Below are 25,375 nucleotides of genomic sequence, written 5' to 3'. Positions count from 1 at the left end.
AGCAAAAACTTGGTCGAAGAGAGAGGTTTTAAGAAGTGCCTTCAAAGGGGAAAGTGAGGTAGAGGTGGATGAAGAGGTATAAAAAGAGAATTCTTGAGTTTGGGGGTTGGGCAACTAAAGGCACAGCCACCAATGGTGGAGCAATTATGATTCTAAATGAATGAGAGACCAGAATTAGAGTCATAGAGGCCTACAGCACAGAAAAAGGCCCTTCGGCCCATCGAGTCGGCGCCAGTCAAACAAGTACCTAACTTATTCTAATCCCATTTTCCAGTGCTAGGCCCATAACCTTGTATGCCATGGCATTGCAAGTGCACATCCAAATACTTGTTAAATATTATGAGGGTTTCTACCTTTACCACCCTTTCAGGCAGTGAGTTCCAGATTCCCACCACCCTCGGGTGAAAAAATTCTTCCTCACATCCCCTCTAAACCTCCTGCCCCTTAGCTTAAATCTATCCCCCCTGGTTATTTATCTCTCCACCAAGGGGAAAATTTCCTTCCTGTCTACCCTATCTAATGCCCTTCTCAATTTCATACACCTCAATCTCCTCTGCTCCAGGGAAAATAACCCCAGTCTATCCAATCTCTCCTCATAACTAAAACTCTCCAGCCCAGGCAACATCCTGGTAAATCTCCTCTGCACTCTCTCTAGTGCAATCACACCCTTCCTATAATGCAGATTCCAGAACTGCATGCAATACTCTAGCTGTGGCCTAACCAGCATTTTATACAGCTCCAGCGTAACCTCCCTGCTCTTATATTCTATGCCTCGGCTAATAAAGGCGAATATCCCATATGCCGCCTTAACCATCTTATCTGCCTGTCCCGCTACCTTAAGGGACTGGAGGACGTGTACACCAAGGTCCCTCTGAGCTTCAGTACTTCCCAGGGTCCTACCATTCATCGTGTATTAGAGGAGTACAGATATCTTGGGTTGGAGGATATTAGAGGTAGAGAGTTCTATCCTTTTTCTGACTTGGTCAAGAGCCAACTAAGTTGTAAAAGAGAACCAATTTATTGCAAAGACATTCTGCCAATGCGCTTTTGCTACTTTCCTAGGGTAACCCTAGGAATTCTGCTTTAGATAGGTCTATAGCTGAGGATTTGACCATTTCTGTTGAGTCTGCAGCTATTTCCACACTCTCCCTAAGAGCAGTTACTCACCAGCCAATCAACTTACAGCTTTCCTGTGATGTCACGTCACTTTCTTTTCAGACTCAGCATGCTCCCGGACATGTGGTGAAGGTACTTCCATAATGTTGTTAGGTAGGGAGTTCCATGATGAAGGAACTATGATATATGTCCAACTCCATGTTTTGCCCATGTTTGCTGTTTAAATTTAGTGGTGATGTTACATGCATGTACCTGCTACCCCTGCTGTTGTGGGTTTGAGAGGTGTTGCCAAAAAAGCCTTGGTGTTTGTCCTGTAGAAGGTATACATGCAGCCATAGTGAGCTGATGGTGAAATCAAGAGGAGTTGTTTGTCCTAGATAGTGTTGAGCTTCTTGAGTGTTGTTGTAGCTCCCCCATTTAGGCAAGTGGAGCATATTCCATCGCACTCCTGATTTGTGCCTTGTGGGTGGTGGAGAGGCTTTGTGGAATCAGGAGGTGATTCTTTTGCCATAAAATATTCAGCCTCTGACCTGGTCTGGTAGCCAAGGTATAAATATGGGTTGGTCTAGCCGAGTTTGTGGTTAGTAGTGTGACAACCACCTCCTCCCCATCGCCCCACCCCCAAACCCCAGCCACCACCTCAGAATGTTGCAGATGATAATGCCATTACCTGGTATGAGGAGATGGTTAAGTTTCCACTTGTTGGAGATGGTCGTTTCCTGGAACAGATGTTACCTACAGCTTTTCAGCCCAACCATGCATTTGGGCATGGACTGCTTCAATATTTGAAGAATTGCAAATTAAGTTGAACACTGCAAACATTAGCATGCTGCCCCACTTCAGACCTTTTGATGAAGAGAAGGTTATTGGTGAGACAACTGAAGAGAGTTGGGTTTTTTTTATTATTATTGGACAGGATGTGGGCTTTTGCTGGCTGGGCCAGCATTTATTGCCTATCCCTAGTTGCCCTTGAGAAGGTGGTGGTGAGCTGCCTTCATGAACCGCTGCAGTCCATGTGGTATCGGTACATCCACAGTGCTGTTAGGAAGGGAGTTCCAGGATTTTAACTCAGTGATGGTGAAGGAACGGCGATATATTTCCAAGTCAGGATGGCGAGTGGCTTGGAAGGGAACTTCCAGGTGGTGGTGGTCCCATGTATCTGCTGCCCTTGTCCTTCTAGCTGGCTGTGTTCATGGGTTTGGAAGATGCTATCAGTGGAGCCTTGGTGAATTCCTGCAGTGCATCCTGCAGATGGTACAAATTGCTGCTATTGTTCGTCGGTGGTGGAGGGAGTGAATGTTTGTGAATGTGGTACCAGTCACGCGGGCTGCGTTGTCCTGGACGGTGTCCAGCTTCTTGACTCTTGTGGGAGCTGCACTCATCCAGGCAAGTGGGGAGTATTCCATCACACTCCTGACTGGTACTTTGTAGATGGTGGACAGGCTTTGGGGAGTCAGGAGGTGAGTTATTAGTCACAGGACTCCTAGCCTCTGACCTGCTCTTGTAGCTACAGTATTTATATGGCTAGTCCAGTTCAATTTCTGGTCAATGGTAATCCCCAGGCTGTTGATAGTGGGGGATTCATTGATGGTGATGCCATTGAACACCAAGGGGCAATGGTTAGATTCTCTCTTGTTGGAAATGGTCATTGCTCAGCACTTGTGTGGTGTGAATGTTACTTACCACTTGTCAGCCCAAGCCTGGATATTGTCCAGGTCTTGCTGCATTTGGACATGGACTGCTCCAGTATCTGAGGAGTCACAAATGGTGCTGAACATTGTGCAATCATCTTCCACTTCTGACCTTATTATGGAAGGAAGGTCATTGATGAAGCAGCTGAAGATGGTTGGGTCTAGGACACTACCCTGAGGAATTCCTGCAGTGATGTCCTGGAGCTGAGATGACTAACATCCAACAACCACAACCATCTTCCTTTGTGCAAGATATGACTCCGTTTTTCCTCCTGATTGACTCCAGTTTTGACAGGGCTCCTTGATGCCACACTCGGTCAAATGCTGCCTTGATGTCAAGGGCAGTTACTCTCACCTCACCTCGGGAGTTCAGCTCTTTTGTCCATGCTTGAACCAAGACTGTAATGAGGTTAGGAGCTGAGTGACCCTGGCAGCACCCAAACTGGGCGTCAGTAAGCAGGTTATTGCTAAGCAAACTCTGCTTGATAGCTCGGCTGATGACCCCTTCCATTACTTTACTGATGATCGAGAGTGTTACTTGGCCAGGTTGGATTTGTCCTGCTTTTTGTGTACAGGACATACGTGGGCAATTTTCCACTTTGCCGGGCAGATGCAAGTGTTGTAGCTGTACTGGAACAGCATGGCCAGGGGCAAGGCAAGTTCTGAAGCACGTCTTCAGTACTATTGCCGGAATATTGTCGGGGCCCATAGCTTTTGCAGCATCCAATGCCTTCAGCCGTTTCTTGACATCATATGGGGTGAATCGAATTGACTGAAAACTGGCATCTATGATACTGGGGACCTTTGGAGGAGGCCGAGATGGATCATCCACTCAGCATTGCTGGCTGAAGATTGTTGCAAATGCTTCAGCCTTATCTTTTGCACTGATGTGCTGGGCTGCCCCATCATTGTGGATGGGGATATTTGTGGAGCTTTCTTCCCCAGTGAGTTACTTAATTGCCCACCACCATTCACGATTGGAAGTGGCAGGACTGCAGAGCTTAGATCTGACCTGTTGGTTGTGGGATCGCTTAGCTCTGTCTATCACTTGCTGCTTATGCTGTTTGGCACATGGTAGTCCTGTGTTATAGCTTCACCAGGTTGACACCTCATTTTTAGGTATGCCTGGTGCTGCTCCTGGCATCCCCTCCTGCACTCATAATTGAACCTGGGTTGATCCTCTGGCTTTATGGTAGTGGTAGAGTCGGGGATATGCCAAGCCATGAGTTTACAGATTATATTAGAGTACAATCTGGTGCTGCAGATGGCCCACAGCGCCTCATGGATGCCCAGTCTTGATCAGTTCGAAGTCTATCCCATTTAGCACGGTGGTAGTGCCACACAACATGGGGAGGTATTCTCGGTGTGAAGGCTGGACTTCGTCTCCACAACGACTATGTAGCGGTCACTCCTACTGATACTGTTGTACTGTCATGGACAAATGCATCTGCGGCAGGCAGGTTAGTGAGGTTTTTCCCACTTAATTGGTTCCCTCACCACACGCTGCAGACCCAGTCTAGCAGTTATGTCCTTTAGGATTCAGCCAGCTTGGTCAGTAGTGGTGCTACTGAGCCACTCTTGGTGATGGACATTGAAGTCCCCCACCCAGAGTACATTCTGCACCCTTGACACCCTAAGTGCTTCCCCCAAGTGGTGTTCAACTTGGAGGAGCACTGATTCATCAACTGAGGATGGGTAGTACATGATAATCAGCAGGAGGTTTCCTTGCCCATGTTTGATCTGATGCCATGAGGTCCGGAGTCGATGTTGAGGACTTCCAGGGCAACTCCCTCCCGACTATATACCACTGTGCCACCACCTCTGCTGGGTCTCTCCTGTTAGTGGGACAGGACATACTCAGGGATGGTGATGGTGGTGTCTGGGCCATTTTTTGTAAGATATGATTCTGTGAGGATGACTATGTCAGGCTGTTGCTTGACTAATCTGTGAGACAACTCTCCCAATTTTGGCACTAGCCCCCAGAAGTTAATAAGGAGGACATTGCAGGGTTGACAGGGCTGAGTTTGCTGTTGTCGCTTCCGGTGCCTAGGTGGATGCCGAGTCGTCTGTCCGGTTTCATTCCTTTTTTGAGACTTTGTAGTGGTTTGATACAACTAAGTGGCTTACTAGGCCATTCCAGAGGGTATTTAAGAGTCAACCATATTGCTGTGGGCCTGGAGTCACATGTAGGCTAGACAAGGTAAGAACGGCAGATTTCTTTCCCTAAAGGATATTAGTGAACCAGATGGGTTTTAAATGTCTAAGACACTACCCTGAGAAACGCCTGCAGTGATGACCTGTTGCTGAAATGATTGGTCTTGAACAACTACAATAATTTTCTTTTATGCCAGTTATGACTCCCAACTATTGAAGATTTTTTCTACTAATCCCATTGAGTTCAGTTTTATTCAGGCTCCTTTATGCCACACTTAGTCAATTGCTGCCTTCAGGTTGTTGGGGGCGGGGTGGGGGGTTGTGGGGAGGTGGTGGCTAGGGTGCTCACCCTAATTTAAAATAGTCACACCAGGTGGCAGCAGGGGTCCAGAAACCAAGTGCTATTCTCTGTCTCAGCTGCAGTCAGTGTCAGCACTTCTCTCTCTATTGTCAGGATTGCCAGTGAGGGATTACATCCAACATTTTTAAGATAGGTGAGAACTCATTTTGTTCAGATGAAGGATAGTTTTAGGGGGTGCTCTTGAGATTCAAGGGAGTATTTTCATGAGACAGTTGAACCATGGATGTTTTGACTCCAGGAGTGCAGAAATCTTTGCTTTTATAGTGCATAAAAATGTAATGCAACTACAGATCAGATTAAAGCAAAAAACTGCGGATGCTGGAAATCCAAAACAAAAACAAAAATACCTGGAAAAACTCAGCAGTTCTGGCAACATCTGTGGAGAGGAGCACAGTTAACGTTTCGAGTCCGAATGACGCTTCAACAGAACTAAGTAAAAATAGAAGAGAGGGGAAATATAAGCTGGTTTAAGGGGGGTTGGGACAAGAAGAGCTGATAGAGGGCCAGTGATAGGTGGAGATAACCAAAAGATGTCACAGACAGAAGGACAAAGAGGTGTTGAAGGTGGTGATATTATCTAAAGGAATGTGCTAATTAAGGGTAGAAAGGACGAGCAAGGTGCAGATAGCCCTTGTGGGGGTGGGGTGGGGTGAAGGAATCAAAATAGGCTAAAAGGTAGAGATAAAACAATGGATGGAAATACACTTAAAAATAATGGAAGTAGGTGGGAAAAGAAAAATCTATATAAATTACTGGAAAAAACAAAAAGGAGGGGGAAAATCGGAAAGGGGGTGGGGATGGAGGAGAGAGTCCATGATCTAAAATTGTTGAACTCAATATTCAGTCCGGAAGGCTGTAAAGTGCCTAGTCGGAAGATGAGGTGCTGTTCCTCCAGTTTGCGTTGAGCTTCACTGGATCAATGCAGCAAGCCAAGGACGGACGTGTGGGCATGAGAGCAGGGTGGAGTGTTGAAATGGCAAGCGACAGGGAGGTCTGGATAATGCTTGCGGACAGACCGAAGGTGTTCTGCAAAGCGGTCACCCAGTCTGCGTGTGGTCTCTCCAATGTGGAGGAAACCGCATTGGGAGCAACGAATGCAGTAAACTAAATTGAGGGAAGTGCAAGTGAAACACTCCTTCATCCTCTGACATGTCCTCCTTCTTCCTTAACCGAGGTTTTCCACCCACGGTCGTTGACAGGGCCCTCAACCGTGTCCGGCCCATCTCCCGCGCATCCGCCCTCACACCACCTTCTCCCTCCCAGAAACATGATAGGGTTCCCCTTGTCCTCACTTATCACCCCACCAGCCTCCGCATTCAAAGGATCATCCTCCGCCATTTCCACCAACTCCAGCATGATGCCACCACCAAACACATCTTCCCTTCACCCCCTCCTGGCGGCATTCCGCAGGGATCGTTCCCTCCAGGACACCCTGGACCACTCCTCCATCACCCCCTACACCTCAACCCCCTCCCACGGCACCTTCCCATGCAACTGCAGAAGGTGCAACACCTGCCCCTTTACTTCCCCTCTCCTCACCGTCCAAGGGCCCAAACACTCCTTTCAAGTGAAGCAGCATTTCACTTGCACTTCCCTCAACTTAGTCTACTGCATTCGTTGCTCCCAATGCGGTTTCCTCTACATTGGAGAGACCAAACACAGACTGGGTGACCACTTTGCAGAACACCTTCGGTCTGTCCGCAAGCATTACCCAGACCTCCCTATCGCTTGCCATTTCAACACTCCACCCTGCTCTCATGCCCACATGTCCGTCCTTGGCTTGCTGCATTGTTCCAGTGAAGCCCAACGCAAACTGGAGGAACAGCACCTCATCTTCCGACTAGGCACTTTACAGCCTTCCGGACTGAATATTGAGTTCAACAATTTTAGATCATGAACTCTCTCCTCCATCCCCACCCCCTTTCCGATTTTCCCCTCCTTTTTGTTTTTTCTAATAATTTATATAGATTTTTCTTTTCCCACCTTCTTCCATTATTTTTAAGTGTATTCCCATCCATTGTTTTATCTCTACCTTTTAGCCTATTTCGATCCCTTCCCCGCACCCCACCCCCACAAGGGCTATCTGTACCTTGCTCGCCCTGCTTTCTACCCTTAATTAGCACATTCCTTTAGATAATATCACCACCTTCAACACCTCTTTGTCCTTTTGTCTGTGACATCTTTTGGTTATCTCCACCTATCACTGACCCTCTATCCAGCTCTTCTTGTCCCAACCCCCCTTTAAACCAGCTTATATTTCACCTCTCTTCTATTTTTACTTAGTTCTGTTGAAGCGTCATTCGGACTCGAAACGTTAACTGTGCTCCTGTCCGTAGATGCTGCCAGACCTGCTGAGTTTTTCCAGGTATTTTTGTTTTTGTTACAGATCAGATTGGGTCGCCAGCAATGTTGCTTATAAGATCTATTTTAATATTAGAAAGTATTTTTTTTAAAGATTTGAGTTTGAGTAAGTAAACTACCAATGGAAACTTAGCAATTCTGACCTGTTCCAGTACAATCACCATATATCCTCAGTTTACCTCGACTACAGCTCCTCACACCCCGCTTCCTGTAAGGACTCCATCCCATTCTCTCAGTTCCTTCGCCTCCGTCGCATCTGTTCTGATGATGCTACCTTCAAAAACAGTTCCTCTGACATGTCCTCCTTCTTCCTTAACCGAGGTTTTCCACCCACGGTCGTTGACAGGGCCCTCAACCGTGTCCGGCCCATCTCCCGCGCATCCGCCCTCATGCCTTCTCCTCCCTCCCAGAAACATGTTAGGGTCCCCTTTGTCCTCACTTATCACCCCACCAGCCTCCGCATTCAAAGGATCATCCTCCGCCATTTCCGCCAACTCCAGCATGATGCCACCACCAAACACATCTTCCCTTCACACCCCCTGGCGGCATTCCGCAGGGATCGTTCCCTCCGGGACACCCTGGTCCACTCCTCCATCACACCCTACTCCTCAACCCCCACCTATGGCACCTCCCCATGCCCACGCAGAAGATGCAACACCTGCCCCTTCACTTGCTCTCTCCTCACCGTCCAAGGGCCCAAACACTCCTTTCAAGTGAAGCAGCATTTCACTTGCATTTCCCCTAACTTAGTCTACTGCATTCGTTGCTCCCAATGCGTTCTCCTCTACATTGGAGAGACCAAACGTAAACTGGGCGACCGCTTTGCAGAACACCTGCGGTCTCTCCGCAAGAAAGACCCAAACCTCCCTGTCGCTTGCCATTTTAACACTCCACCCTGCTCTCATGCCCACATGTCTGTCCTTGGCTTGCTGCATTGTTCCAGTGAAGCGCAACGCAAACTGGAGGAACAGCACCTCATCTTCCGACTAGGCACTTTACAGTCTTCCGGACTGAATATTGAATTCAACAACTTTAGATCATGAACTCCCTCCTCCATCCCCACCCCCTTTCCATTTTTTCCCCCCCCCTTTTGTTTTTTCCAATAATTTATATAGATTTTTCTTTTCCCACCTATTTCCATTATTTTTAAGTCTATACCTTTAATCCCCTGTCAGTCTTTCCACCCCACCCCCACTAGAGCTGTACCTTGAGTGTCCTGCCATCCATTCTTAATTAGCACATTCGTTTAGATAATATCACCACCTTCAACACCTTTGTTCCTTTGGCTGTGACATCTTTTGATTATCTGCTCCTATCACTGCTTGCTTGTCCCTACAACCACCCCCCCGCCAACCCCCCAACTTCTCCTCTCTCTCTCCCCCCTCCCCCCCCCCCCACACCTTAAACCAGCTTATATTTCATCCCTCTCCTTATATTACTCAGTTCTGTTGAAGGGTCATGAGGACTCGAAACGTCAACTCTTTTCTTCTCCGCCGATGCTGCCAGACCTGCTGAGTTTTTCCAGGTAATTCTGTTTTTGTTTTATATATCCTCAGTTGTTTTCTTTCTTCTATGCCACCAGTCTTCTTTCTGATGTGCCCCAGGGCTTCATCATTAGACTTGTTTCTGTCCATTCTACTATGTCCCAGTGTCAGCTTCCACACACATCGATGATGCTCAATGTGGCTGTTCGATCACCACCACTGACTCCAGGGTCCTTGCTATTCTCTGATTCATTGGCCACCACAATTCATGGATGACTTGAAATGTCTCAAAGCTCAATATTGTTAATAATAAAACCTTCTGTTCAGCTGCGATCTGTAATATTATGCTTCTTACCTCATTACTGCCTGCGCTGAGAGTACCTGTAAATCCATCATGATGCATTATTAACAGGATTTCTCATGTAGCTCAGATGTGGTTTAATGCTGCTTGGACGATGTGTCCAAATTTGTAATATTTCCTCATTTCAGTTGTGCACCAAAAACATTTGTAGCGCTGAACCAAAACAATTTGTCATTGGTGGCAGAAAATGATTGCAATTCCTTGCTTTGAGAAATTGCAGCTTTCCTTACCTATTAAATCAAGGATCTCTATTGAGGAGAAGCTATTAGGGCTTATAACCTGCCAATGATAGAAAATTCAGTTGGCGAAAGAAGCATTTCACCAACAAACTGTGGTTACCTGGGATTTGAATCTTGGTTGCTACATTTGAATGAATTGTGACCTTAAGTAGCTTATGCTTAAGACTTAACTTTGTCTGCCATGGAGAATAAGCTCTGTACTGTAATATTGAACCTTTTGATTTGGCTTGGCATGTAGGTCAAGCCCAAATTTCTTGCATAAATTGTGCCGAGTTTCATTTCTCTCAAGAGATTTAAGGTGCAGAATGTTATTCATCATTGCATGCTTCTTCCTTCAAAGATACTATTACTGTTCCAATGTTCATGAAGCCATGCAATTCTAGCTGGATAGAACCTCGAACCTTTGCCAATCTAGGCAGATGTTTGTGTGCAAGAAACGTGGCAACCTGTTACTATATTAACTGCCTAAAATGCCCATAGAATAATGCACACTGTAAAATAGTCTGTAAATGCTAGTGTGAACTTCAGCATATTCTGCTTGGGTTATATCCACATCTTGAGTGAATATGCATTAAATTTGTAGTAAAACAATCTACATGTTAACTTCATTTAGCCATTAACATGCATTTACAAATCACTACTACCATAAATGTTGTAAGAGCTTTCATGTTAAAAATGGTGGACAGAAAAAGACCAACTGGTCCATTCAGTCTGTCCAAAATAATTGTGATGCCCTACACATCACAATATATAAATGCACACCCCAGCCCAGCTGATATCTTGTATAATATCTTGAGAGAGAATGCAGGTAAAAGCTGGAGGTTGGGAGTGCTTGAATGGAGGTGGTAGGAATATAAAATTCCCCTCTGACCATCTTAGGTGGTCAAAACTAGTCCAGGAGACCATCCTGTTCCTGATTAATGTTACAAGGAAGTCTCTGCCCTAGCCAGAAACATGTCCAGGTCTCACTTGAAGGAATTCAGTAAATTCACATGCTTAAGGCCAGTTCCACAGGTTTACTCTTCTCTGGAAAGAGAAGTACCTCCTCACATCTACTCTAGTTCTGCCCTTGCAAAACTTGTAAGACTAAACCCTCGTCCTCAGTCCCACAGGTGTCTGTGTTGGGACCTCCACTTTTTACAATTTATATCAATGGCTTATATGAGGGCAGTGAAGGCATAGTAGTTAAATTTACAGATGACACAAAGGTAGGTAAGAATGTATGTTGTGAAGAAGAATAAGGAGTTTGCAGACAGGTATAGATAGGTTGAGTGAGTGGATAAAAATATGGCAGATTATGTATAGTGTGGGAAAATGTGAAATTGTTCACTTTGGCAGGAAGAACTAAAAAAAGCAGAGTATTACTTAAACAGAACAACTGCAGATTTCCGAGGTGCAGAGGGATCTAGGTGTTCTAATATATGAGTCGCAAAATGTTAGTATGCAGGTACAGCACATAATCGGGCAAATGGAAAGCTGTCCATTATTACGAGATGAATTGAACATAAAAATAAGGATGTTTTACTTCAGTTATACGGGGCATTGATGAGACAGCATCTCGTGTATTGTGTGCAGTTTTGGCCTCCATATTTAAGGAAAGGTGCAGGCGGTTCAGAGGAGAGTTACTAGATTGATACCTGGAATGACTGGGTCCTCTTATGAGGATAGGTTGGACAGGCTGGGTTTGTTTCCACTGGAGTTTAGAAGAGTGAATGGTGACTTGATTGATGTATATAAGATCCTGAATGGTCTTGACAAGGTGGACGTGGAAAGGATATTTCCTCTTGTGGGTGAGGCCAGAACTAGGCGGGGGGCCCTGATTTTAAAATTAGGGGTCGCCTTTATAGGGCAGATGAGAATTTTTTTCTGAGGGTTGTGCAACTTTGGAACTCTCTGACCAGAGGACATAGGAGCAGAAGTAGGCCATTCAGCCCTTCGAGCCTGCTCCATTATTCACCGAGATCATGGCTGATGTGATAACCCTCAACCCCACTTTCCTGCCTTTTCCTCATAACCCTTGATTCCCTTACTGATTAAAAATCTGTCTATCTCAGCCTTTAATATACTTAAGGACCCAGCCTCTACAGCCCTCTGCAGTAAAGAATTCCACAGACTGACTACCCTTTGAGAGAAGAAATTCCTCCTAATCTCTGTTTTAAATGGGCACCCCCTTACTCTGAGATTATGCCCCCTGGTCCTAGACTTTCCACAAGGGGAAACAACCTCTCAGCATCTACCCAGTCAAGCTCCCTAAGTATCTTATAGGTTTCAATTAGATTGCATCTCATTCTTCTAAACTCCAATGAGAACAGGCCCAACCTACTCAACCTTTCCTAATAAGAAAATCCCTCCATACCCAGAATCAACCTAGTGAACCTTCTCTGGACTGCTTCCAATGCCAGTATATCTTTCCTTAGATAAGGAGACCAAACTTGTTCACAGTATTCTAGATATGGTTTCACTAGTGCCTTGTATAGTTTTAGCAAGACTTCCCTATTTTTATACTCTATTCCCTTTTGAAATAGAGGCCAACATTCCATTTGCCTTCCCTGTTACCTGCTGAACTTGTATGTTAGCTTTTTGGGATTCATGCACAAGGACTCCCAAATCTCTCTGTGCTTCAGCCTTCTGCAGTCTTCTGCCATTTAAATAATATTCAGCTCTTCTATTCTGCATGCCAAAGTGCATAACCTCACATTTTCTCATATAATATTCCATCTGCTAAGTTTTTACCCACTCACTTAAGCTGTCTATATCCCTCTGTAGACTCCGTGTCATCCTCACCACTTGCCTTCCCACCTATTTTTGTGTCATCCACAAACTTGGTGATAGTACACTCACTTACCCCATCTAAGTCATTAATATATATTGTAAATAATTGAGGCCCCAGCCCTGATCCCTGTGGCACTCCACTAGTTACAAGTTGCCATTCTGAAAGTGCCCCCCTTCTCCCAATTCTCTGTCATCTGTTAGTTAGCCAATCCTCTATCCATGCTAATATACTATCCCCAACACCATGGGCTCTTAACCTTAAGTAGCCTTTTTTGCGGTACCTTACCGAACGTCTTTTGGAAACCCAAACATATTACATCTACTGGTTCCCCTTTATCTATCCTACTTGTTACCTCAAAGAATTCTAATAAATTTGTCAGGCATGATTTCCCCTTCATGAAGTCATGCTGACTCTGCTTGATTAGAGTATGTATTTCTAAATGCTCTGCTATTACATCCTTTAATGGCCTCCAACATTTTCCCAATGACAGATGTTAAGCTAACTGGCCTATAGTTACCTGTTTTTTGTCTCCCTTCCTTTTTGAATAAGGGTGTTACATTCGCAGTTTTCCAATCCTCTGGGACTTTTCCAGAGTCTAAGGATTCTTGGAAGATCACTACCAGTGCGTCCACTCTGTCTCGGAAGGCAGTGGAAGCGGGGTCATTGCATAGATTGCTTCTTGTTAAGCAAGGGGAAATCAAAGCCTATTGGTAGATGGGAATGTGGAATTCGAAACAGAGATCAGTCATGATCGTATTGAATGTTGGAGCAGGCTTGAGGGGCCAAATGGCCTACTTCTGCTCCTATTTTGTATGTTTGTATATTTAACCTATTCAGTTTAAAAAATAAAAATAAAAAATTGGCCTACACAAAATAAAACCCCTAGGTTTGTGCTTCTTTAAAGCATAGAGACCCAACTCTTTGAACCTGTACGGGTAACTAAGATAATGAATACCGGGAATTAATTTTGCGGCCCTCCACACCCTTTTCAAAGCCCCAATATCACCATCAAGTGAGGAACCAAAACCAGACACTGTATCTGGTACCTAATCAGGATGGTTCTTTTTCACTCAGGGGATTTGACTCGCAACCATTTTTTTTGCCTAACCTTAATTGCCCGACAAAGAGCTTTGAAGAAGGGTCATGTGGACTTGAAACGTTAACTCTGTTTCTCTCTCCACGGATGCTGCCATACCTGCTGAGTTTTTCCAGCATTTTTTGTTTTTGTCTCCCACAATGCTGTCAGGTAGTGAGTTACAGAATTTTGACCCAGTGACGATGACGGAATGGCTATATATTTCCAAGTCAGGGCAGTGAGAGATTTGGAGCAAAGTTGCAAATGGTGATGTTGCTAAGTGTCTTTTTCGTATTTGTTGATGAGATGTGGGCGTCGCTAGCTCAGCCAGCATTTATTGCCATCCTTAATTGCCCTTGAGAAGGTGGTGGTGAGCTGCTTCCTTGAACTGCTGTAGTCTGTGTGGTGCAGGTACACCCATATGTGGTTATTTTAATCCAGCAATAGTGAAAGAACAGCGATACAGTTCAGGGTTAGGGTGGAGTGTGGCTTGGAGGGGAACATACAGATGGTGGTGTTTTTATGCATCTGCTGCCCTTGTCCATTAGGTGGACATGGTTGCAAGTTTGGAAGGTGCTGTTCAAGGAGCCTTGGTGAGATGCTGCATTGCACCCTGTAGAAGGTACACACTGTTGCCATTGTGTGTTGGTGGTGGAGGCAGTGAATATTTAAGGTGGTGGATGGGGTGCCAATCAAGCAGGTCGCTTTATCCTGGATGATATTGAGCTTCATGAGTGTTGTTGGAGCTGCACTTATCCAGCCAAGTGGAGAGTATTCCATCAAACTCCTGATTTGTGCTTTGTCGATGGTGAACAGGCTTTGGGGAATCAGGAGGTATGTTGCACTCTGCAGAATTCCCAACCTCTGATGTGCTCTTATAGCCACAGTATTTACATGGCTGGTCCAGTTCACTTTCTGGTCAGTGATAACCCCAGGATGTTGATGGTGGTAATGATGGTAATGCCATTGAATGTCAAGGGGAGATTCTCTCTTGTTGAAGATAGTTATTGCCTGGCATTTGTGTGGCTCGGATGTTACTTATTAGCCCTAGCCTGAATGATGTCCAGCTCTTGCTGCATATGGACATGGACTGCATCAGTATCTGAGGCGTCACGAATGGTGCCGGGCATTGTTGAATCATGAGTGACTTCTGACTTTATGCTGGAGGAAAGGTCATTGATAAAGCAACTGAAGATGGTTGGGCCTTGGACAACACCCTGAGGAACCCCTACAGCAATGTTCTGGTACTGAGATGGTTGACCTCAACAACTACAACCATCTTACTTTGTGCTAGGTATGACCCCAACCAGTGGAGAGTTTTCCCCCAATTCCCATTGACTTCAATTTTCTTAGGACTTCTTGATACCACACTTGATCAAATGCTGCCTTGAGGTCAAGGGCAGTCACTCTCACCCCACCGCTGGAGTTCAGCTCTTTTGTCGATGTTTGGATCCAGGCTGTAATGAGGTCATGTAATGGCCTGCTGTTATTGTTCTTTTAGGTGGTAGCAGTCATGGATTTGGGAGGTGCTGTTGAAGAAGCCTTGGCGAGTTTCTTTAGTGCATCTTATGGATGGTACACACTGCAGCATGGTGCACCTGTGGTGGAGGGAGTGAATTAATTAGAGTGATGGCTGTGATGCCAATCAATGGGCTGCTTTGCCCTGGACAGTGTTGAGCTTCTTGAGTGTTGTTGGAGCGGGAAGTGGAGAGCCTTCCATCACACACCTGACTTGTGCCTTGTAGATGGTGCAAAGGCTTTCTGGATTTGGGAGGTATCACTCACCACGACATGTATAATCTCTGACCTGCCCTTGTAGCCACAGTACTTTTTGTGGCTGGTCCAATGGTGACCCCTGGATGTTGATTGTGTGTTAGGAGTTAGAGATAAAACAAGTTGTATGTGTATTTGTGTCTGTTAGGAATAAGGTTTACCTTTAAGTTTAATTTGTATTTCTGTATTGGTGTGTTAAGAAAGGGAGAATTTTCTTTTAGTTTTACTTTAAAAGATGCCTGCATTTTAATGATGTTTACAACTCCTGAAGGGGAGTTAAAACAAACAAGGTAGAAAAAACTGTGCTGTTGCTGAGCAACAGGGGACCAGAGAGAGAGGTCCCACATAGACGCAAAGAAAACGAAAGCAGTTCGAGTCCAGTTGGTCATTATGCTTTAAGGTGTTGGGAGTAGTTTAATTCTTTCTCTAGCTTACATACTAACAGACTGCTGAGGAGAATATGTCCAAGAATCTTAGATGAGTTGCTCGAAAGTTAAAGTAACAATGAATGTCAAGTGAGTTCTGGACCTCGAGAGGTACCAAGTTGTCAGCAGTCTTCTGGGAGAGGGAACTGTGGGGAGCAGATCCTAAAGGGAAAAGAGGCTTCAAGAAGCCCTTTAAGTTGAGTCAAAGGACAACAACAGGAATTTGGAACAAGATCCTGTTCAGTGGAAGTGAAAGTTAGGAGCAGAGAGGAAGGCTCCAAGCTTGAAGGAAGAAAGCTGCAAGATGCAGACTTAAAGCAAAATAGGCTTGTGAAAAGCCTGAAGATCCAAGGAGACAGTCGAAGGTCTGTAACTCTTTACTCTGGGCATGTGAAGCATGGTGTGTTCTGTTGGCATGGCTGAGCATTTGAGAGAGAAAGTGCGTGGAAGGCAAAGCTTGAATGCACGTTGCAATCCAGGGAGAGGAACATTGGAAGGAGAGTTCGAAACAGTGGAGGTGGGTCCTTGTGGAAGGTGCCGGAGAGCAAGTGTCGGTTTGGGAGAGGATTCCAAAGCGAGCTCTTAAGAGAGTGGAGATTGGAAACCCTCAGGTGAAAGACAGAATTCAGTGATCCGGTTGGCGCTCAGTGTGACAAGCGTCTGGGGAGAGTTGTTGAGTGATCCAAAGCATCCGTTTGGGGTGGCATCTGTTACTTGGTTTCGGATTGTGTTGTGCCTGGTCACAAGTTGCCTATTGGTTTACGTGGACAGTGTACTTATTGTGATCATGACAGTACAAGATATCTTTTGTAACTTGTGTTATCCTTACGAATCTGTAAACATCTGTAAAGACATAGTTGTGGGTGACGGAGTATTGTAATATCGTTAATCTTTTTCTTGTTCAGTAAATGTTTTATTCTTTTGTCAGAAGTTCATCAGCTGACTCCCGTGACTCTGTTCAATAGCCACCCTCCATGTTTCTAAACAAAAATAAAAGTTAGGATCTATCAAGCTGGGTTCCACCCTGGGATCCGGATTGTCCGGTAGTAACATCAGCTAGGATCATAACATGTGGGAGGTTTGATGATGATAATGCCATTGAATGTCAGTCAGAGGTGGTTAGGCACTCTCTGCTTGGAGTTGGTCATTGCTTAACACTTGTCTGGCTAGAATGTTGCTGGTCAGTTATCAGCCTAAAACTGGATATTGTCCAGAACTTGCTGTGTGTGGGCAACTTCATTACCTGAGGAGTTGCAATTAGAATTGAACATTATGCAACCATCAGTGAATATCCCCACTTACGATCTTACAATGATGGAAAAGTAATGATGAAGCAGCTGATGATGGTTGGGCCAATGTCCAGTATTGAATGCTTTGGTGCTCATGTATTCTGAGCTTCCCCCAACATTAATCCCACCTCTATAGTGCATTGGTATGAACTGCATTGGTTAGCAATTTTTATATATTAGAGTTTAATATAAGATTACATACTGTAAATCTTAGTTCATTTGTTGTTCAGCCTCGGGGTACACAGCTCCCTTCTGGCCTATTTCTTGGTTCTTTATTTAATCTGTTAAAGCTTGGTGCTTCCGTTTCATATGTATTAACTTTCTCTGCGATTGCCATTAAATTAATGTAGAATCCATGCAGCCTTAGCTTTGCGGGGTAGAAGAGGAAGAAAGCCAAAGTAACACCCGTGTTCAGAGTTATGCACGTCCAAATTTTTCAAAAAGTGCAAGGATGTATAAATGTGTTTTTTGCCTTCCCCTCTTTGGTTACACCTACTGGTTTCCCTGCTGCCACCTGCTGAAAAGGACTGAAGCCTATTTTCAGAATGAGATCCACATATAGTAATATTGAGTATTGAAGTGGTTGATAACCTAACTGTCATGGCCCTTGCATAGTGCCAAGCATATGACAAGTTTCTTGGTGGCCGTTTGGATTATAGACATTGACTTGTAGATGGAGGGTTTACTTTGCTTAAAAAATGAACCACATTATATATAATAAATAAATAAATATGCTTTGTATTTATTTAATTTATTGTTAATGCCACAATTAATGTTTATTTCTAATGTCCCTTATTTGGAGAATGATGGGCATTTTATGTAGTCCAGATAGTAATATTGGTGTTAATGTGCCCATAAAGTAATTGGTAAGATTGTCCAATTAAGATTTCACATCTCGGAAATTGAATTAAACACGTATTTTGCAAGTGTTTGACACCTATTATATCTGCTATGAAATTGTTTTTTCACCACCCCAGGACCTTTGTACAAATTGTGACATTTAGGATACCAAATAGCCCCAGTTAGATGCAGAAATTTGTGAAATCATAACAGCAACCAATCACTTCCCCATACCATGTCCATGGGCAACTATTTGCCCTGCTCTGCCCCAGCATACATAAGCATACCCTGTCCTCGTTAAAAAAATACATATTGGACTAGTTATATAAAATACATCAAACCAGGCACATGCATAGTCAGGATTTATATTGCAAACTTTGTTTCAGAGTAGAATCTGTTGAAATTCAAAATTGAATGAGTTTTACAGTTTAAATGGATTAAGCTATCTATAATTTATGAAGTGTTGACTGATCATAGTTTCTGTTCTACATAGTTTTAGCTAACCAGTAAATATTTCTTAGACTGTTCATTTTTTACCTTGCTACCACATAATTTCTTAACAGTTGAAGATTCTTTTTCATACATGTCTACGTTTTACAAAATACGCATAGAAGTTCCTTTTTTAATCAATTTAATAGAATAATACAAGCAATAGTTTCACAAATGAGTCCTTCTGTTTGTAAAGGTGTCTCTAATGCACTAAAGAACACGACAACAAACATTGGTACCTCCATTCAAACCTGTTCTGATTGCCATTGCGGTCTGATGTCTTGTTTCAAAGGGAGTCAGTATAGTTATTTTTTTTCAACAGCTGGATGATGACTCATTGAAACACATACAGGTTCACTGTCCAGAACTAGTGACACTTAATTTGCAGGCATGTTCGGTAAGTATTGGTTTACTTGTTTTAATGTTAAATTGTACTTTTTCTCTGGTTTTAGTTCTGGTGTTCATATTTGACAGATTTACTGCTGAGATCCTAATCAGTAGGAACATCTCAGTTATGTAATATAGAAGATGCTGGACACCAATGTATGATATATGCTCATAACCAAAAATTTAATAGTGGAAGTTGTTGCAAAAACCTATGTATCTCTATTTGTTATTGCGATTACCATTGATTTAATGTGGAATCTATGTAACCTTAGTTTCGCGGGACAAGGAGGAAAAGGAAGAGAAACAAAGCGACAGAACTTGCTTGTGTTCAGAGTTGTGCATGTCCAAATTTTCTAAAGGCGCAAGGGAAGTTAAATGTGTTTTTTGCCTTCCCTTCTTTGGTTGCACCTACATTGCATACAATAACCTGGCTGAAAATGAGGGAAACAGTTTGAACGTTTCAGCCAGAACTGCTGCTGCTTCAGTCAGTGGTATTTGCAGAAGTGTGTTTGGGGTGAATTGACTAAAGAGTTTTCTTTTTTTTGTAATGGAATACATGATTTCAACTATCTTTTCTCGAGTAACAAACTAACATTATAGCACCATTGTTTCTTTACTTTGTTCTTGATGACTAAATTCCACTTCAGTGTAATTACAGTTTTATTCTGTTAGACTCTAATTTTATACTTATATTGGTAATTAGTAATCTAAAACGTGCATTCTTTGTTTGACACCTTCAGCTTACTGGTTTGTTTGCCAGAAAGGGCAAGTTCTAGAATTGGGAATAGCAATCACCATTTAACACCTTGGCTCTCCTACAGTGCAAAGGGCATGTCCGATCCACAAGAATAAGAGCCCTAAAGCAGCCCCTCTGTTTCCTTGATATTTTTTAATAACTCTTGTTTGACTATTTAACATGAGTATCTGTTTTATTTGACAACCACTTTCCTCTCCATTGCTCCTGCATGTCTAATCAACTTTTGGTAATTTTCATCAGTGTTTCAAAGTTATTGATTTAGAATACTGCCTAATGTGAGTAATAATGACTTTGCTTCAACCTTTTAAATATTGTTCAAAATGTTGCAAGAGTTTTGTCTGGCCATGAAGTTGCCATAAATGCCTTTTGGTTGTTTATGATATCAATTCTGGTCAAACTTACCTGTGCCAAGAAATGCCATCTTGCAAGAGTGAACTCCTTGGCAATATTGATTACTGCTGTAGAATCCTACACCATAGCCTCCTGTAGATATGTATTGCATCAAACAAGCTTTATTAACTCCTCACTTCATGTGCTGCCATGAGCATTGCAGCTCCAAGGATATTAATCATTCTCCGGAATAGTTGAACTAAATGACCAGCCAGGAAAACTGCAGCTCAAGATTTGGAGTACAAATCAATGAAAACAAGAGGATGAATCCTATTCAGCTTTGCAAGATCCTTAGTATGATCCTTTCATCAGGAGTTTGCAGAATGCAACAACGTCCAGAACACAAAAGTCATCGTCATAGAAGTTATTGCTGTAGATTAATGGCCTTGCAGCTATCACTATGTTAACTTTGATCCGAATAAAGGAGGCATAGGCAAATGAGCAGTGGCAACTTTCAAGGTGGATCAAAAGTACAATGCCCATAGAACATTTGTTGAGTATTTTTATGCATCTCCCACCTCTTACTCCAGTAAGTTTCAGGTGCTGGGCCAAGACTGCAGCTCAAATCTTCAACCTATAACTGGTTTTCATTTGATAACCTGGCTATAAAGGGGGACCCCATCCTTAAGGCACATCTTTCAGCAGTGAAAGTCAATACTCTAGTTATCCACAAATTTTCTTACTGATTCTGTCAAATTACAAGGCAGAACTGATTTTTATTCGATTTGTTGCTAGCATGATGTTCTGAAGCAGCTAATAACCTGTAATTCTGTTTGCCTTCAAAGCAAATCACAGATGAAGGATTAGTAAGTGTTTGCAGAGGCTGCCATAAACTCCAGTTTCTATGTGTGTCTGGATGTGGAAACATTACTGATGCTTCCATAACCGCATTGGGATTGAATTGTCCTAGACTAAAGTGAGTATGACCATCAGATGTACAGTTCAAACTTTACAGAAGCTCCCTGATATTGAAAACAAAGTTGTCAAGTAGTTTCAATAATTGCTGCTTACATTTATATGCCGCCTTAATGTTACAAACATCACAGACATTTCACAGCTGGGTGGCCGATCAAGTTCCATGTTATGATACAGCAGTTGGTAAAGGCTGAGTTATTTAAAATCCCGGAAGGAAACTTTAAACAACTGTCACAATCTATATTTTCAATTAGTATGTTTGAATGCAACTCTAAATTCAGAAATGAAATCACCAAGCCTCCAGAGGTTTTTTATATAAATTAAATTAAACATTTATTAATTTTACAAGGTATTAAACACATACACATCTACAAATTATTACCATAATAACTATTAAACAAATCCCGAAATTAATAACTCCCAGGTAATCTTCCCCAAGGCAACAATAACCCATAGACTTTAAACAGACGCCAGGCAAAGCGCATTTTATCTTACGAAATCAAAATGAGGTTCCTCCCGGTTTGTTTCCTTTGCAGACAGTTGTAGGACTTACAGGCTGCTTAGATGCCTCTTACATGCTTCTGACTTCCACACACAAAACTCTTCAGTATATACCTAGCCTTCCCTTTGAATGCAAATTCTCATTGTATCACCAGGCCCTTTGAACTCCACCTCTTATAACAATAAAACCCCTTTTATAGTACCAGTTTTATTAGTAATATAAACATATTGCTGATGTCTCCTAGCTAGGTGCAAAATTTCACCCCCCAGTCTTTGAATGGTTTATTCAACAAAATGCAAATGTACCCTCTATCTTACTGTTTAACATCTCAAAACTACTATACATCAAAGCACCCAGACTAACTGGCTTTAATCCAGTTAAGACACACACACACACTCACCCACAGACACAGACCCCGCTACAAGCCCAATTTAAAATAATTTCCAATAACATTATATACACTAATTGCTTCATGACATCCAAAGGAGAAGGAATAATTCATTTTCTGTCTGTTTTGAAACTTCCTTGGGGAAGCATTGGCAAGGCATAGGGTATAAACGATGCTGGGCAGTCTTCAATTGGTATACTATCCAGTTGTTCACTAGAAGATTGCTACACTTCAAAGTATACAGAAATCAGATATAATTATGATTCTATTTATTGTGAATTGGGGTTATGGGAAATGCATAATTAAGTCACTTACTTTGGAAATTAGAAGAATTTGAGATGACCTAATGGAAGTTCCCAAAACCTTGAGGGGAATTGGCAAAATTGTATCGGTCAAGTTAAACACTCAATGAAAATGAAATCCAGAACATGGAGAGAACCAGGAAAATTTTTCTTCAGTAAAGGGTGCTAATTGTAAATTAATTGTTTTTAATTGTAGGTGGGTGGGAGGTGCATTAATTGGATTCACTTGTGTCCTTATAAATAGACACTGGCTTAAACTGTGGTTGTTGGGGTTAGGATGTGGTGGCTTGTAATCTCTAATTGTGTAAATAAATGATAATAAATTTGTAAAGATTGTTTCAGTTATATTCTTCACCAACTGACTTTCTGAAACATAACAAAGGGGCAATATAGAACAAATGACTGGAGAGGCCAATGGAACATATAGTACAAATGAGAAATGAAGCAACTCAGTTATTAAAGAGAAGAAATTTGAGGAATGTGGTGACATGATGAGCAGATGAGATTTAGATTAACCAAGCATGGATAGATTTATTGAATGAATTTAATGACTTTTTCTTGTTGCTAAATAAAATTGTGTTCATATGTTTAAGATTAGCTGTTTTTAAAAATGGATAAAATTATTTTAATAGTGGTAAAATTGTGCAGATTTGCTAACATTTGCATCAGACGTAAGTAAAGATGTGTATTTTAAATTCCTGGAAACTGTAAGAAGGGATCTTTAGCCGTTAATCCCCCATTCATTTGATGCAAATTGGTCATTCCCTTCTCCAATTTTCCTTTTATCCCTGTTTTTCCCTCAAGTCTTACTGAGGTATGGTGTCTCAGATGCCTTCAACCTTCCAATAGCTCCTTCAAGTACATTAATCATCTGTTTATCTTGATAAGAGCTATTGGATGCTTTTCAACAATGGATTGCTAGTTGCCATGAGAGGTTGATTGTGGCTTTTTTCCTTGAACCAGTGTAACCTTTGTGGTGTTGATGCCTCCATCATGATGTTGAGTAGGGAATTCCAAGATTTTGACCCAGTAGTGATGTGTCCAATCAGGATGAAATGAAACTTGATGGGAATACTTGTTGGTGATGGTATTAGCATGAAGTTGGTGCTTCTGCTGTTCTCTGTGGTATAGGTTGCAGGACTGGGAAGTATTGTTAAGTAGGCTTGGTAAGTTGCTACAGTACATTCTGTAGATAATGTATTAGGAGTGGAGATTAAACTCTGACAGGGGAACTGATCAAGGTGTCAAACTTCTTAAATGTTGCTGGTGCTGCTATGAGGTGAGAATTGAGCCTCTCAGAAAGTGGAGAAACATGGAGGAGTTAGATGTTGAGTCACTTATTGCAGAGTACTCAGCCTCTGCATTTTTCCTGTTGATATGGCTCTTCTAATTAAGTTTCTGGTCAATCATGGTACCCAGGGTGTTTGTGTGGGACTCTGCTGTTAAAGATCTGAGATGGGCTGTTTGCCTTTTTCCCCAATTAATTATAATCACCTGAGTAGGAACTCCAGGTGTGTTTTTTTTAAAAATCTGCTCCCCAGCACCCATGGACCTTAAATGACTGAGACCAGTAATGCATTGCTGATGCTCCAGCTGAAATTCAACAACTCAACATCTAAGTCCAACATCATATTCGTTGCGTAGGGCACCTGGAAGTGCATTGAGCCCCGCCCTGAACCTCTGGGAATGCATTAGATAATTTCCAACCTATTTTGTACACTCTGCTTTCTTCCGCTTGCTATTTACTCAGTATTATTTAGCATGGTAATTTTTACCCAAAAAACTTTACTAACATTGGTTTCATAATTATACCCCTTTAAAGATGATGTGCTCTGCAAACATACGTGAAAGACTTGTTGGATTTTCTAATTTGGGATTTAACTTTTTTTTGGACTTTGGGTTGAAGAAATGAGCTGCGAGTAAATGTATGTTTTCTTGAGTCAAAAATAAAGCGGTGTTTGTAATCAGAAAGCTTTGGATTTAATTGTTCTCAATATGATGAAAGTGCCTATTCCACTTTTGAGCACTTTCAGAACTGTGTCCGGAATTTCGTCCTTTAAATTCATCCTCAAATTTTGGTTTCCACACAAGCAAGTGTACATAGGACAGCATAATTGTACTTTAAGATGATGAGCAGAAGATAAATCATACTGAAAAATATTCTGCACTTTTATTGCTCAACTTGGGTTGATATGTTGGGAAACCATGTTAGAATAGGAAAGGCATGTGTGTCACATGCTCCCTAATAACTACTGCAGGTTTGAAGTGCATTGGCATAGCGAGTGAAATCGATCTCAACAAAAAACAGATACTTGTTTTTCTCCATAATGACCGGCCAACAAAGTTGTGCTCACGAAAATCCCATTGCTTCATTTTGTACATTGTAACTTTGTTAGTACATTGTTGATAAAGAATGTGCAGATGAAAAAAAATTTCCCTCCTATGATTTGTTGAGGACTGAGTTTAAAAATAATTTGAGTGCTGTTGTAATTCTTTCAGGATCTTGGAGGTAGCACGATGTTCACATTTGACAGATGCTGGCTTTACAGTTTTAGCGAGGGTAAGTTTTTTTTTTGGCATGCTCACTCTTAGCAGCCTTGGTTTTTACAGGTGATAGTTATTGTGTTTGCATATATAAAATGCCATTTACTAAAATAGAGCCATTGAAGTTTTCCCCAGTCATGACAACCTCCATATCACGAGTGGAGTAGGGATGCATCTCTGTCAACACCGCTATGGATAAATCATAAGGCCATGGTCATGACGTTGGAAGCATTGTACGTGTGAACTTTGCTACTACTGCACAGTACGTTAAAAGAACCAAACCTGTGAGACCCTAGTTTACTTTTCCCTGCACCAGTAATGCATTCATGTCATTATTCTGCCAAATTATTCTCTTCCTGCATTTGTGAAAAGTTGTTAAATGTGTTACCAATCGGTATTCATTGTCACTGTTCTGAATTTATCTTGGTTCCACCATGTGCCATTGCACATGCCCTAGACAACTTTTTACACTGATTCTTCTCAAAGCATGAGATACATTGCTCTAGACCTGCCTAAACGTTTTGAGCTTGTGCTCACCAGAAATAACTTAATTTATTGAGCTCAGTGTCACCAACTTCATGGTGCAACAGTTGCATTTATTTATGCTGAACAAGACAGGTCAATTGTCTGATTTAGCATTGGTTCCTCTACCAGCATTATACAGCTTGGGGGCACTCTTCCTCTTTCTTTACTCCTGTTCCCCCAAAAGTTGTTGATGGCCACCTTTTAAGTACTGGATGTGTTCAAAGCCCTCTTCTC

At 42.5% G+C, this 25,375-nt stretch overlaps 1 protein-coding gene across 1 annotated transcript in view; it reads left to right on the top strand.

Moving 5' to 3' along the window:
* Positions 1 to 25,375, top strand: part of fbxl2 (F-box and leucine-rich repeat protein 2) — a 225,953-nt gene that overhangs the window by 132,880 nt on the left and 67,698 nt on the right. Inside the window, exons 9-11 of the mRNA XM_078540126.1 lie at positions 18,754 to 18,828; positions 20,751 to 20,881; positions 24,572 to 24,632. Of these exons, the coding sequence (XP_078396252.1) occupies positions 18,754 to 18,828; positions 20,751 to 20,881; positions 24,572 to 24,632 (267 nt within the window). The remainder of the gene's footprint in view (positions 1 to 18,753; positions 18,829 to 20,750; positions 20,882 to 24,571; positions 24,633 to 25,375) is intronic.

Source organism: Cetorhinus maximus, chromosome 4 (genome assembly GCF_964194155.1).
Source record: "Cetorhinus maximus chromosome 4, sCetMax3.hap1.1, whole genome shotgun sequence".
NCBI classification, from domain to species: domain Eukaryota; kingdom Metazoa; phylum Chordata; class Chondrichthyes; order Lamniformes; family Cetorhinidae; genus Cetorhinus; species Cetorhinus maximus.
This window is presented reverse-complemented; position numbering and strand designations above follow the sequence as displayed.